The following is a 14,716-nucleotide window of genomic DNA, read 5'->3' as shown; positions in this document are numbered from 1 at the left end:
ATCGCTGAAGGCCTTAAAAGCTGGGCACGGTGGTGGGGCTGGAGGCAGAACAGTGAGGGCTATTAAATGGCTCACCATATACAATAATAACCTGGGAGAATTCGATGATCCTGAAAACCCTGATGTATCATGAATGCAGAGGCCCAAGATAGCAGCCTGTCACCAAGATAGTCACCACCGCAGACAGGCTTCGGGACCCCACCCAGCTCACAAAGCCCCAGGCCAGGAGAGCACAGGAGAGGTCCTTCAAGACCAGAATGACACCCCACTGGAGGGACAAGGCCTAATTAGAGACTCTGGCATGGGTACTACTAGGTGGAATTGCTGGTTGCAAACTAAAGAGGTAAAACTTAGAAATTCCACTGACACTCCATTCCAGACTCACTCCTGCATGGGCAGCACTGTCTGGAGTGGGGCTGGACGGTAGCTGGGGGCCTGGGGTGTGTGGAGAGGTCAGTGTTCTAAAACCTTGCAGCTCTAACCCCAGTAGCAGGTAGCACTTCGGCGACGGGGTTAGAAAAGAAAGGGAAATAAGGAGTGGGGTGTGTGTGTGTGTGTGTGTGTGTTTTATCTTTCATGATGCTAAAATAGGGAGTTAGTAGGTAGAAATGTTTCAACAGTAGTGAGATGTTCTTATGTGAACAGAAATGTTTATTCACCCTGAATATTGGAAATCACGCACTGCATTTAGAGCAACATGAATGCACTAAGAGAGCCACCTGGTCATCAAAACCATCACCGTGAGTTCTCTTGACCCTAACAAATTAACACCAAGGTTTGCTTTCCCTGCAGGTCCTCAGGTATGTTCCATGTAATGAAGCACGATCACTACGTCTCCCGATTTGGCAGCAAACTGGGGTTGCAGTGCATCGGCATGCACGAAAATGGCATCATATTTAACAACAATCCAGCCCTCTGGAAAGCTGTTCGACCTTTCTTTATAAAAGGTAATCAGATGCCTGGTTATAGTCTGCTCTTTTGTCTATGAATGTACTTTTTAAAAAAAAATCATTTTTAAATTCTGTTGCTTCACAGTTTTGAAGTAATAAGAGCTAACATTCATTATACATTTACTATATAGTAAGCACCAGTCTAAGCCCTTGATATTTTAATCCCACAGCAACCCCATGTGGCAAATACTTTTATCACCTGCATTTTACAAATGAGAAAACTGAGGCATAAAGAGGTTAAGTAAGTAGCCCAAGGTTCCAACATGAGTAAATGGTGGTCCAGGAGTCTACATTTTTAACTACCACAAATTCTATTCCTCCTGTTGTTACATAAAGCAATTTCATGGATGTCAAGAAGAGGCGGAGCTCTGTACTTAGGATCATTTCAACTAATACTTTAGTGTTTCAGCTGTAAATTTGATTTAAACATAGCTAAATGATATGTTTGCTCATTGACTGACATCCCAGGTCTTAAACAGAAAGTAATCTGTAAATAAAATTAAAGAATTTTAGTCCTTCTCAGTTCTGGACAATTTTAGGGGGCTATTATGCTGCCTACTACTCATGTTGAGGCAGATCAATTCTCTTATGCCTAACAAAATTGCAGAATGGATTAATGGAAAGAGTATAGGATTCAGGATTATAGGTTGTGGGTTCGAGTTCCAGCTTTGCCACTTTATATGAATGACCTCAGACAAGTCACTTAGCCTCTCTGAGCTTCATTTCCCTTATCCACAAAAGGTGACTAAATACTATAGAACTTGAATTCAAGGGTTATTGTGAAGAATAAGTGAAATAATGCTATAAGAGCCTATAGAAATACATATTTTTTTACTTTTTCATTTGGCCCAGGTGTATTAGGAATACATGAACTAGTATAGTATTCAGGAGAAATTAACTTTCACATACCACCATCCTCTATCCCGCTATGCATGAATAGAATCTTAAAGTTCACCCATTTATTTAACAACTGTGTTCTCATCATTGAACAAGTGCCCAGAATACAATGATAAACAAGACATGGTCCTCGCCCTTGACGAATTTATGACTGGGAGAGGGGGCAGAGTGGCAGGTCAGTAATCACCAAATAATGCCCTAGGTGATGTACCGCACTAGAGGCACATGCAGAGTGCTACAGAGCAGACAAACAGGCTGCATGAGGTACACTAAAGGATCAGGGAGAGCGGGGGGGCCTTTTCAGAGGAGTGGATGCTTATGATGAGTTTTGAAAAAAGAGAAAAACTACCTAAATTAAGAAAGTGTGACAAGGACAGAGTCCATGGAAGAAAGAACAGGACACTCCCAGGGGAGAAGGACAGGTCAGCACTACATGTCCAGAGAACCGTAAGCAGGCCCTTGTGCCTGGCGTGGGTGCATGAGGGCATGAGGCCGAGGCAGGCCCACCAAGACTCCCGCGCTACGCCACGGGGCTGAGCTCATCTCAAGAGCCATGGGAAATCATCCAAGATTTTAAACAGAATGACATGAACATATCTGTGTTTTAGAAAAACTCCCCTGGCAGCAGGCTGAATGGTAGAAGGAAGCATGACTGTGCAAAGAAGAAAGTTCAGAGCTACTGTGGTGATGCTGGGTGGAGTGAGGGCAAGGGACCATTTAGGGGATGTTAAAAGAGGAGAATCTACAGCACTTGGAAACTGATCAGAACAACTCTGTGACTTCTTTAGATTAGCCCTAGGTATGGAAGATCAGGTTTTCTAATAATGATGTAATGCACTGGACCCAAATTAAATGCCAAAAGTAGGGGGCTAATTACTTACTGACAGTCGACTGCTGTGACTGACGTTTGTAGTAATCAGTGAAGGACCCAAGTTTTCTTGAATCTCCTTTTAGAGTTTCATTCCTGGTTGGTTTTCCTGATGTAGCAGAAAGTTTGGAATAGGTTTGGTATACAAAGTAGTGACATTAATGAGGGTATTGACTGGGTGTGTCTATGGAGAAACAGTTAAGGGCTGCTTAGGCAATGGCCCTTTCTGGAGGAATGAAGGTGGAGGGGCAAGAAATAGTCCGGGTTTCCTGAAACTGCAAAGAGAGTTGTCCATGGTGATGGAATTTGCTAAACACTTGCTCGTTTATTTTTTTAATTTATTTTTTAGCCTGGAAAAGATTAAGCACTTTTTAGCACAAAATAATTAAAAGGATTTTTCAATTTTAAAAATCATGTCTACATCACACCACTTCCTATAAGCAATGATATTTTGTTTATAAGTTTGAAATGTGGCTTCAAGCTCTTAGGTGTAGAGGTGAATCATTCATACGTCTGGGAGAAAACGACCAATGATATTCAAAGCCAACCCTTCTATTCAAAGGGTTGTGAGTCATGAAGGAATTATTTGTCCCACTTGTGGTGTGATAGATACCCAGGGAACAGCACACTGGTCTTTCACATCTACCCTGTCCTTCCTACAGTCTCAGAAAGTATGCTACTAACCCAACTTTCCTTTTTACATGCAAGTAGAAAGCCTAAGAGTCTAGGGCCTCACCAGGACTCCTTTCTTATTTACAAAGTCTGTCCTCAGGGGCTTCTGCAGCAAAACTGATATCCTTTCTTTTTTAAAGAGAGAATTGTGCCTACAAAGTTCCCCAGGATTTTCTAGTGCATTTCAAGGATTCCAACTTTAACAGTAAATCTGAATCATAAAAGACATAAAAAAAGAGAGATCACTTATAAAGAAAACTTAAACTTAGAACAAAGAGAGAAAGGGGAACTTTAAGAGTTAAACAACAGATCACCTACTAGCTGCTCAGATCAGGAGCAAAGGGTAAGATGAGAGCCAGTTCGCTGTTTTCATTCATTCCTTCATCCATCCATCTGTCCATTCATTCCTGTTTGACAACCGGGCTTTGAGGGCCGTCAGTACTATGGACTTGACATAACAAGGCTAATAGGAGATTGTCATTACCCTTAAAAGAATCCCCAGTCCAGTGGGGAGAGCTGCTAAGCAAAGAATTGCTTAGCTCGTGAGACACTGGTTGAGTAGAATGAATCTGGAAGTAGTTTGAAGAGAAACCAAAATTAAGAGAAGGACAGTTTCAATTATTTACAACACTAGTATTTTAAACATATAAACTAGCATTAAATAGGAAGCATTTTAGACCTTAGTTAAGGTCCAATTTGACCAGTTCTACAGCGGTATCCTGCCACCTGTTGAAACATAAACTAAATATCACACTGGCCAAATCCAAGCCTTCTTTAGAGGAAATATATACAATAAATATGAAAAACCACTGATTTGTGACTTGTGACCATAAGTACTAATTGTTTCATTTGCAATCTCACAAATTTGCCAAAGCATGAAGAAAAGTTGTATTTTGAATAGTATGTTTAAAATAAGAATCATTTGTTCGGTCGTTCATTCATTTTGAACCTTAAAGGTGATACATGCTTGTAGAAAATCAGGAGACTACAGAAAAGTATTTTTTAAATAAGAAAATTTCTACCCAGCTATTGAATAACAAATTGTGGCCAGTTAAGCCCCAAACATAAAAAGCCAGAATCGCCTGATTGTACATGCCCTAGAGTTTGTGATGGCTCAGTCTCCAATGTGCTCCCCTCAGCTCTGTCCGGCCCCGGCCTTGTGCGCATGGTGACAGTTTGTGTTGAATCCATCACAACACACCTGGACAGGTTGGAGGAGGTCAGCAATGAGTTGGGCTACGTCGACGTGTTGACCCTCATGCGGCGCATCATGCTGGACACTTCTAACGTCCTCTTCCTGAGGATCCCCTTGGACGGTAGTGGAATTTTCATTCTTATGACTTAACATTCTGCCTTTCAGTGAACAAGGGGACAAGGAAGATAGCCGACTCAAGCAAAGATGTACTGTTTTGTTCATTGCTCTTGTTTAAACATCTCCAAGTATTCCTAAGATTTTTTTCCTAGTGTGTCTGCCTTGTTCACTTATGTTATAAATTTCTGTAAAGTAGTTTCCTAGTATGTCTGCTTTGTTCACTTATGTTATAAATTTCTGTAAAGTAGGGGCCATCTTCTATTTCTTTTGTGTCTCTCCTCATCGCTCTAGGAAATAGGATTCTGCCCACAGTCAAAACTTTACAAAGGTGATCAGTTCATTTGGTCATTAATGTATCCTACGACCAATCAAACTGATGTATTTAACTATTTCCAATCATTCTTTTGGGCATAAGCTGTATATGCATACATGTATGCATACACACACACACACACACACATATATACATAAATACCCTCCCTCAAAGCTACTAAGTGTAAAAACTTTGTCTATATGATGATAATGGTGTGGCTGCTGGAAATGTTGACAATATCTACCATTGATTTAGTACCTACCATGTACCAAGCAGTATAAAAAGTTGCTTTATGTGTAGGTTGTCATTTCACATTCATAACAACCCTGGCAAGATGTCTCACTCAAAAAACTAGTTTCCTTGCTGTGCTATAGAAATAAATATTAAAACACACACCTAAAATTCTACCACCACCCAAAACCAAACATGAATCATTTGGACTAATTCCATTCCACTGTTGCCCAGCAAATGCAATTTTTCTGAATTAATTTCTAGCAGTGTTCATTGATTTGCACATTCATTTGACAAATATTTATTAATTGCCTAATTATGTCGAGCACTGTTCTAGGTCCTGAGGATAGAGCAGTGAACAAGGCAGATAAAGTCTTTGCCTTTAAGGAGCTCACATCCCAACGGGGATGTGGACACGAAGCGAAGTTAGTACCTCACAGTGTGAGGCAGTAGTAAGCGCCTTAAAGTAAAGCAATACCAGGCGAGGCGATAGAAAGTGAAGGGGGAGGTCAGTGGGCAGGGCAGGGCTATTATTAGATGGTTAGGAAAGCACTCTTCAGAGGGGACATCTGATCACAAGCCTAAATGACAGGCCATGAGCCACGTGCAGGTCTCAGGAAGGAATATTACAGGCACAAGAACAAGGCACAATTTTAACACTTGCCCAAACGTGCCAAGCCGTAGCCTGCAGCCTGATTTACCACATTTGGGCAAAAACATGGGTTGTCCACCCTCCCTCCCTCTTCTTCAGCTCACCTTGTCTCATCTCACCTGCTCTTTAATTACTCCTTACAAGAGTCATAGAAACCTCATCTGATCGCCATTTGCATGGGAGACCCCATTCATGCTGAGGACTTTTAGGCACACCCTCCTGCCTGATCCCCTTTCAGACAGGGACTCTGACCCCAGCTTGCCTGTTCTACACACATCTCTCCCAAGGTTAGGCAAGTACATGTTTAATAAGTGCCTGCTCCTTGGTGTCCCACTAGCCCTGTTCTTAAGAAGGACCAAGTAGGGGGAATTGTCAGTATGTTATCTAATAAGTACAGACTGTGATGCCAAGAACCTGCATAACCCTTCTCCTCACCCAGGGCTGTTTATTTACCTTCTCCTCACCCAGGCCTTGTTAAACTCTCAGTTGGCCTAAGGGACCTAGTGCCACAAAGCAGAAAGGGTATTGCCCTGAGGTCAGATAGAACCAGGCTCTAGCCTAAGGGCCTGTCTACTACACTGGCTCTATGGTATTAGGCAAGCTTTTTAACTTCTATGAACTGCAGTTTCTCCATCTACAAAGTGATGATGAAACCTAGCAAGATTGTAAAGATTAAATGAGGTCTCTTTCATAAAGCACCTTGCATGGGGGCTACAAATGTCCATTCCCTTCCTTTTTGGATAATTTTCTAAAAAAGCAGGGGTTTTCTTTCCCTTAGCATTCAACTTAATTAAAGAACATTCATAAAGAGCTGACTGTGCATAAGGCTCAGGACAAGGCATTAGAGATACTAAGACAAATTCTACACTCTGGACCAAAATATAAACAGGAAAATGATGTGGCTTTTTGCCCTCCCAGGTGCCAGAATTTATGCCATAACAGCCATAATTACTTCTGCTCTTCTCATTGCCCATTGCCCAGAAACAGAGCAGGGAGTTGGGAGTCTCAGCAAAAGAGGGGCACATGAGATTCTAGGCTGTGTCTCTAACACAAACCCAAAAACTGGCAAATCTCTGATTAACTTGGCTGGTTTAGAGGCCCGACAGAATAAATTAGCGTTGATTTGTCTAATAGTGCTCACATGGCTGAAATGCACCCTGAAAGGGGAACCCTGCCCAGCTTAGACCACGAGACTGGTAGGAGAGTCTCCAGGGAATCTTCTCTGCTCAGCGTGCCTTTCTCGGATTCACAGTTTTTGCTCAAATGCTTTTTTTTTTCTCCCCAGGAAGGGCCCTCGTGGCTAAAATCCGGGGTTACTTTGAAGCATGGCAAGCTCTCCTTCTCAAACCAGACATCTTCTTTAAGATTTCTTGGCTATACAAAAAGTATGAGAAGTCTGTGTAAGTAACACATGTTCAGGAAATTTGTCAGTGAGATTGGATTGATGTTGGGTGTGTCTTTGCTGTTGTTGGCCACCCTGTCACTGTTTCTGCTCCCCAGAGCCTACAGAAGGGCTGTTGACTGAGTGCCTGGTGAAACACTTCTTACAGTAATTTGGCTGCGTGTGGTCAGACCAAAGAGTAAAGGAAGCCTTTGGCGCAGGCATTTTTTTCAGCAGGGGTACTAAGTGTGTGGTCTGAGAGCTCCATCTCTGGAACTAGCACGCTGTAGTGTATTTTGAGTTGAAGACAAGGGTTGTCTGACCCTATCACTATTATCTGTCCAAATTCCCTTTGCATGTCTGGAAAAATGGAAACAATCATTTTATAGCTGTGTTGATTCTGAATAAATTTAACATAATCCAACTTTCAATAGAAACTAACAATAGTCACAAAAGAAGTTTTTCATAATGAACATAATGAACTTCAATAAATTGTGGGGTTTTTTGGTTATGTATCTTGTGATTTGGGGGGGAACCTGAAACTGCCGTTAAATGGCTTTGCTTTGGTCTTAGGCTAGCCTAGCAGAAAACTGGACAAATGCCCAATGACCTACAGGCTAATCAATGGGTTTTCCAAATGTAAGTAGCCAGCTATTAGAAACTGCCACTTCTAACCACCAGTGGAAAGCCCATAGGGTCTAGAGACAGACAGACCTGGTTTGTATCCTGTCTCTACCACCTAGTAACTAAATGGCCTTGGGAAGTTATTTAAAGTAAAATATAACCTACCTTCCAAAGTGGGGATATAGCTTAATGAGATCTATATGCAGAGCAATTAGCACAGAGCATGACCCATAATAGGCCCTAAATGTTAGTTTTTCTCTTCCCTCTGTTCATATCTTCCCCAGATGTCCCTGGCCATCTAAACTCTCCATCTCTAAAAGTCCCCAGATTTGTTTCAAGATCTAGCTTTATCTTGCTTGTGTATTTTGAAGTTCAATACCTGACCCTCTGCCACACTGTAAAAATGCACATACATATTTATGTGGCCAGTCATTCAAGAAATATTTACTTAGTGTTTACTGTCTGGCAAAACCTTCAAGATATGAGAGTAAACATCAAGAATGATCTTGATCACTTGAGTTTACTTTCTAGAACAGGAATTGCAAACTCAGTAGTCTCTAGTGCTAGGCCAGTAGGGGACAAAAGAAAATGGAGGGGCCTGCGTCAAACTGGAGAGTGCAGGCCCCCACCCCACCCCCCGACAGACATCCCCTGGTTTGGGCCATAATTTAAACACCACGCTGGCCGAATTGAAAACCCAAAAATATGATTGATTCAGCCTTTTGGTACCAGTTTTTAATCCTCAACTAGACTTAAAGGTTTTGGCTTTGCCATCAGTACCGAGAAATCTTAACTAACCGGTTCCTAACATGAAATATAATACGTATGTAATTTGAGCACATTTGTGAAGAATTAAGTATAAATTCAGTTATTCATGAGCACTAACGGACCTCAATTAAAGCAGATCACTTTATTGAAACAAATGGAAAACGAATCCATTTTTCTAGATGTCTTAACTGAGAACAGATAGATTACATTCCCCCCCTTTTTTTCCAGCAAGGATATGAAAGATGCCATGGAAATTCTGGTAGAAGAAAAAAGACGCAGGATTTCCTCAGCAGAGAAACTGGAAGACTGTATGGATTTTGCCACTGAGTTGATTTTTGCAGAGGTAATGGCCTGAACTAACCGTAACTCCCACACAACATATGTGTATGACCGTGTACAGGTGTGTAAAAATCCCCTCTTGAAGTTGTTGCCTATTTCTGCTTCAAGTATTTGCTCTAGTGCTTCTCTAATGGCCCAACTCAAAGAGCCTACTCATTAGGAGTGTTGTTAAGGCTGACCTTTACGATCGAAACTACTCTGCATCCCCATGATACAAAATGTGAAAAGCTGGGTGGCCCAAAGACAGGAAATACATAGGTAATTGGCTACCTTTTTCAGCTTTCAGCTGAAGATTGTCATGAAAACAATGTCCACAGTCGATTACAAAGACATGTAATTCCTATGATTTCATTTTGTTGGAGGTTTTGATCCTCGAGAGTCATCTCCCCTCCTTTCTGAAATTTGGGTTCACTTTTCCCATGTTTCTCCTCCAATTCTCCAGAAGCGCGGTGATCTGACAAGGGAGAACGTGAACCAGTGCATTCTGGAAATGATGATCGCGGCTCCCGACACCATGTCTGTCAGCGTGTTCTTCATGCTCTTTCTTATTGCCCAGCACCCCAAGGTGGAAGAGGCAATAATGAAGGAGATCCAGACCATTGTTGGTAAGAATTTATCAAGTGAATAAGAGCTTAGAACCCAGTTCCTTCTGCATGTCAGCTTATGTCCTAAGGATCTGATATCAAACAAAACCTTTATGATAATCCACCGAGAGAACAACAGACCTAGTCATTTTGTCACAGTTTGATTAGGCCAGAAAGGTTGAAAAGATAGTTATTTCCCTGTTTTAACTGTAAAAGTAATACATGCTTGTTGAAAACATTCAAACAACAAAGAGATACATAAAGCAGACGGTGAGATCTTTCAATACCTTCCTTCTCTACCCATTCCCCAGGGAGAAACCACTCAATAGTTTACTGTGTGTTCTTCAAGGTCTTTTTGTGCACAAAAAGTTATCAATGGCTGTAGCTGTCTGTTTTAAAACAACATGGCATCAAGTACAATGTTCTGCCTGCCTTATCAGTGAGGAAAGGCTTTTCTGCGGGCAGCCCCGGGAAAATGGCTATTGTTTACAGCGGTGTTTCCGGGTTCAAGCAGTCCACCCACAAATGAACTTCCAGTTGGTGGCAGGAGGAGGAGGAGAGGGTGACAGCAAAGGCAGGGGAGTGGTCGGTTTCCTTCTACTCCCAAAAGCAGTGATGTGGCGCCTCTTCCCCTGCCCTCTCCTCCTCCTCTGCAGGGGAGCCCTGGGTCCCTGCTCAGCTCTTGCCAGCACCGCCTCTCCCCTGCTCTGCCGCTGCTTCACTGTTACTCTGCCACCTGCTCTTGACGTCACCACCCTTCCCCAGAAACACTGCACATTTGGAGGAAATCAGAACTGCTCTCTGGGAGAAAACAGAATCCCCATTATTTGGAATGTTCTTCACATGGATAATCTTCTTAGGAACTTTTTAGGAACACTTTTCTGGCATGTGTGAAGCGATATCAGCAATGCCGTAGACCTTTCTCTCTTGGCCTTACACAATCCCTGTGACACAACTTATTTGGTCATGGAAAGGCACCATCTTTTAAAAACCATCTGAGTGCTACTTGAAATAGTTGACAGTAAAGGGCAATTTCACAGAAGGGTTAGATGTGTGAAAGAAGGGGTCTACAGATGTGTTGCTGTAGGTGGGAAATTGCCTGGTAAGGTAGATAGCAAGGAGCCAGATTCCAGAATGTTTTCTCAAGTGTCCCCTGTCAGGTTACAGGTTCTGTGCCAGGTGTGTATAGGTGAACAAGTCAGTGCCCTGCACTCCTGGGGCTCACAGGCAGATGGAAAAAAGAGAACCCAACAAGCAAGCTCAGAGGAGTGGAGAGAGAGCCGTGGGATGGTTCAGGGAACAAGGGAAAAACTGCTTTTGAGACCATAAGCCTCTAATACAATTTCCTGGAGAGGTAAAAAGTGTTTGTGCCCTGTGATGTTCCCCTGACACTTCTTAAGAGACTTCTGCAAAGATGGAGAAGCAGCAGAAAGCCATTTGTACATATGTTTGTGCCCTCAAGATACACGTGCCTGGCAATTACTTCCTAGGGTCAGCTTTCGGCTGCCTTCTCTGTCACCTTCCCACCTACCTCTCCACCCCAATTAAACATGCCCTATGAGACTCTTGAGTGTACAAGGAGCAGTAGCTAAAGGGCGGGGCAGATAGAGTTCTGACCAAATGAGACTTTTCCTCAATGGTGCACTTGCACAGGGGACGTGGCTGCCTCAGGACGCTGGGCTGATGTTGATTCTGCAGAAGTGGTAGCCTGCTTGAGGACGCTCTGAAGTTTTACCAGTTTGGAGAGTAATCGGAAACTCTCTGACCAGTGTTGAGCCAACCTGAGACAGTAAGGGGGTGCCCAGCACACCCTCAGCTGATCTGAGGCACCTATATTGCTGTGGTGGGGAGAAGGGGTTCTTGTCACTCTACTGCAACAGGTAGTTCTTGATGTGATGGATAGCAGGGACTGTCAGCGACATGCTTGGGACAATGTCTGCACCGGTAACCCCAGGAGAAAATCCACTGAAACCAATTAAATTCACCATCTCACTTTGACTAGAGAAGCAGTGAATATCCCCTGGGATTTAGAGTAGGGGACAAAACTCAAAGACCTCAGAAGCCAGGCAGATAAACGCTTGAAGCAGATTGGGTAGGGGCACATGAGACTAGAGGGTGGATGGCCCTCTAACGGGTCCACTGGCCACTCAGCTTCAGCCTGTTGTTGTCAAGCAGAGATATGGGTCCAGTGTTACCAGCTTTTCTGATTTTTCTATGATATACCCTAGGTTTTAAGATACCTGGCTTCAAATCTGAGGACCAAACATATTTGGCCCAGGTTGCTGGTTTATATTAGAAATACATATTTTTTGCCAACCAAGAGCAAACTGTTCTGTGGAAACTAAAGTTTTAATGCCCATCACTTATTGAAACTAACATTACCTTGTCCTTTTTATCTGCTCCTGCAGGTGAAAGAGACATAAAGATTGATGATGTGCAAAAATTAAAAATGGTAGAGAATTTTATTTATGAGAGCATGCGGTACCAGCCTGTCGTGGACTTGGTCATGCGCAAAGCCTTACAGGACGATGTCATTGACGGCTACCGGGTGAAAAAGGGGACAAACATTATCCTGAATATTGGAAGAATGCATAGACTTGAGTTTTTCCCCAAGCCCAATGAATTCACTCTTGAAAACTTTGCGAAGAATGTAAGAGCCCTTCTTTAAAACCAAGTGTGCCACTCTTGAAAACACCAGCTGTTCATGCCCACTCTGATTCTGTGTTTGCACCATGCACATTTCCATTCCATTCACCTCCACCGCCCCACTGCCTCCTGGGGTGTGTTTCCCCTGGCTTGAAACGTGGCTGCCATATTCATCCTCAGGCCAAGGATGCTGGGTCTCCAGCTCTGGGAAGTGTCCAACATGGTGGCCACACCACAGGTCAAAAGCTGAAAAATCAAGGCCCTTAAATTTGGCTAAAATGAGATGAATTTTGTTTAACCCGACCAACCCTCTTTTCCATTTAAACTTATCACTTTGTCATCATGTAGATTCATCTACAGCACCATCTAAGCCAAGGAATGTCCCTTTTTGCTTCAGACAGAAATCAAATGGGACCAAAAGATTTGACTTCTGCAGTCTGCCTTTGGTTCAACAAATGGCCCCATGCACACTAGGTCCCATTTGAAATAGTAATTAGAAGAGCTTCAGCTTTTTCTTTTCTATCATTGAAGTATATTGGAGATTCTGCTTCCATCATGTCAAATTTTAGGCAATGATGTTCATTAACCTGAATTATCTAGTTAGTTCCCTCACTCCTCCTTTTTTTCCATTTGCATATGGTGAGAAAGACATGATCTTAATTAATCCAGTTCTCTAATTCTGTTCCTATATGAGCAACCCATGCCATGTTGACAACTGGTCAAAAAAACTTATTGAGCATCTACTATGTGCCAGGCACTATGTAAGTTCAGATGTAGACAAAACTGACACATGAGGTCCCCATTACTTTTCTGCATTCCTAAAAATACTTTGATGCTCAGCACTAATAGGCCAGGATTGCATATCTTTGCCTGAATTTGTCCCTTGTCATCAGGCTATAGGGCATTGCACAAAAACAGTCTTTGCCTTGGCTGCTTGCAGAAGAACAGTAAAGCTGTGGTTGTCCCACAGAGCTGGTTGAGTATGCTGACACTGGCTGCAGTAAGATGATCTGCATTGTGTTACCCTAGCACATGCACGTGAAAAGCAAAATTGGGGACTGTCTGAGGTTAGACATACATCACAAAGGGTGAATCAAAGTGGATGGCAAAAAAGGCATATTTGAGTTGCAGTCATTCATCTCAGTGAAGGAGCATTCTGACTGACCAGTGTTTTCAGGGTGAATCAGAGATGCATGACTCTAGCCTTTAATACCTGCCTAACTGTCTGATCATTCTCACAGGTTCCTTACAGGTATTTTCAGCCGTTTGGTTTTGGGCCCCGAAGCTGTGCGGGGAAGTACATCGCCATGGTGATGATGAAAGTCATCCTGGTTACAGTTCTGAGACGATTCCATGTGAAGACGTTGAAAGGAAATTGTGTTGAAAACATACAGAAAAGAAATGACTTGTCCTTGCACCCAGATGAGACTTGCAGCACGCTGGAAATGATTTTCACCCCAAGAAACTCAGACAAGCGCCTTAAGCACTAAAGAAGGATGGCCAGTACCTACTCTGGAGGTACATCTCTCATCGGTAGTTCGCCTGGAAACCACCCGTCTCTGCCAGGCAGTGTCACCCTCAGCGAAGGTCCCATGGCATTTTGCAAGCATTCCTCCTGTGGGTTGTCTGCAAGCGGGAAGAGACCGGTCATCTATCTGATCTTGTCCGAACCAGAGAACCAGACTGCCAGAGAAAACATAGAGGCCAAGAGTTTGCAGGGGAAAAGGTCAGTGAGGAAACTACAACCCTGAAGGCCCAATGCCATGGAACATGCATTGGAAAAGATCAGTGAAATATGTCTGGCTTTCCACAGAATCTCCACTGCCCTGCCCTGTGAGCATTTTATATCTGGGGCAGAAGCACACACGTTGATTAGAAAGGCCAGGGTACCTGGGTACTTGGGGCCAAACATACCTGCTAGTGTGAATAAAAGTGCTTTGATTTGGCTTTTGGTATGGCTAAGGACTGCCACATTTTATAATCTTTGGAGAAATGCGTACGAATTCAGCATTTGCCTTTTCCTATGATTTTTATCCAATCAACTCTTGATTATCCACATGTGATTGTCTGTGACTAAGGTTAAATCAGAGGCCATCCTTTCCCAGTCTCTCAATTCATGCCTCAGGCATTTACCTCTGCTACAATAGTTGTAGATTCAAGTAATAAAAGGTAATTTAGTAATAGCTTGGGTGAAATATAATTAGGACTATATATCTGCTATGGGAAAAAAATTTCAAATGATGCATTTCAAATTCAAATTAAACTCTTGTTTTATGGTTGCATATTAGTTGGCTCCATTAGGGCTGCTAACCAAGAGATAACTTTAAAACACGGCATCTATTAACTCTTTTAATGGCTCCAGTGATTTGACAGAGGGGAAGCTCTTCAAGTATATACCTAATTCTACATCCCCCTGGGTTCAAACTCCTAAGGAGCACTCCTTCTGTTCCATCATCCTTTGCCTTCAGCAATTTTTCCC

At 42.8% G+C, this 14,716-nt stretch overlaps 1 protein-coding gene across 1 annotated transcript in view; it reads left to right on the top strand.

Moving 5' to 3' along the window:
• The window catches only part of LOC118928488 (aromatase), a 28,517-nt gene extending 14,595 nt beyond the window's left edge, over positions 1 to 13,922 (top strand). Inside the window, exons 3-9 of the mRNA XM_036917785.2 lie at positions 793 to 947; positions 4,527 to 4,703; positions 7,181 to 7,295; positions 8,897 to 9,011; positions 9,450 to 9,612; positions 12,000 to 12,241; positions 13,479 to 13,922. Of these exons, the coding sequence (XP_036773680.2) occupies positions 793 to 947; positions 4,527 to 4,703; positions 7,181 to 7,295; positions 8,897 to 9,011; positions 9,450 to 9,612; positions 12,000 to 12,241; positions 13,479 to 13,727 (1,216 nt within the window). The 3' untranslated portion in view covers positions 13,728 to 13,922. The remainder of the gene's footprint in view (positions 1 to 792; positions 948 to 4,526; positions 4,704 to 7,180; positions 7,296 to 8,896; positions 9,012 to 9,449; positions 9,613 to 11,999; positions 12,242 to 13,478) is intronic.
• The last annotated feature ends 794 nt before the right edge of the window (positions 13,923 to 14,716 follow it).

This window comes from Manis pentadactyla, chromosome 11, assembly GCF_030020395.1.
Source record: "Manis pentadactyla isolate mManPen7 chromosome 11, mManPen7.hap1, whole genome shotgun sequence".
NCBI classification, from domain to species: Eukaryota; Metazoa; Chordata; class Mammalia; order Pholidota; family Manidae; genus Manis; species Manis pentadactyla.
The sequence above is the reverse complement of the archived record's forward strand: the minus strand, read 5'-3'. Positions and strand labels throughout refer to the sequence as shown.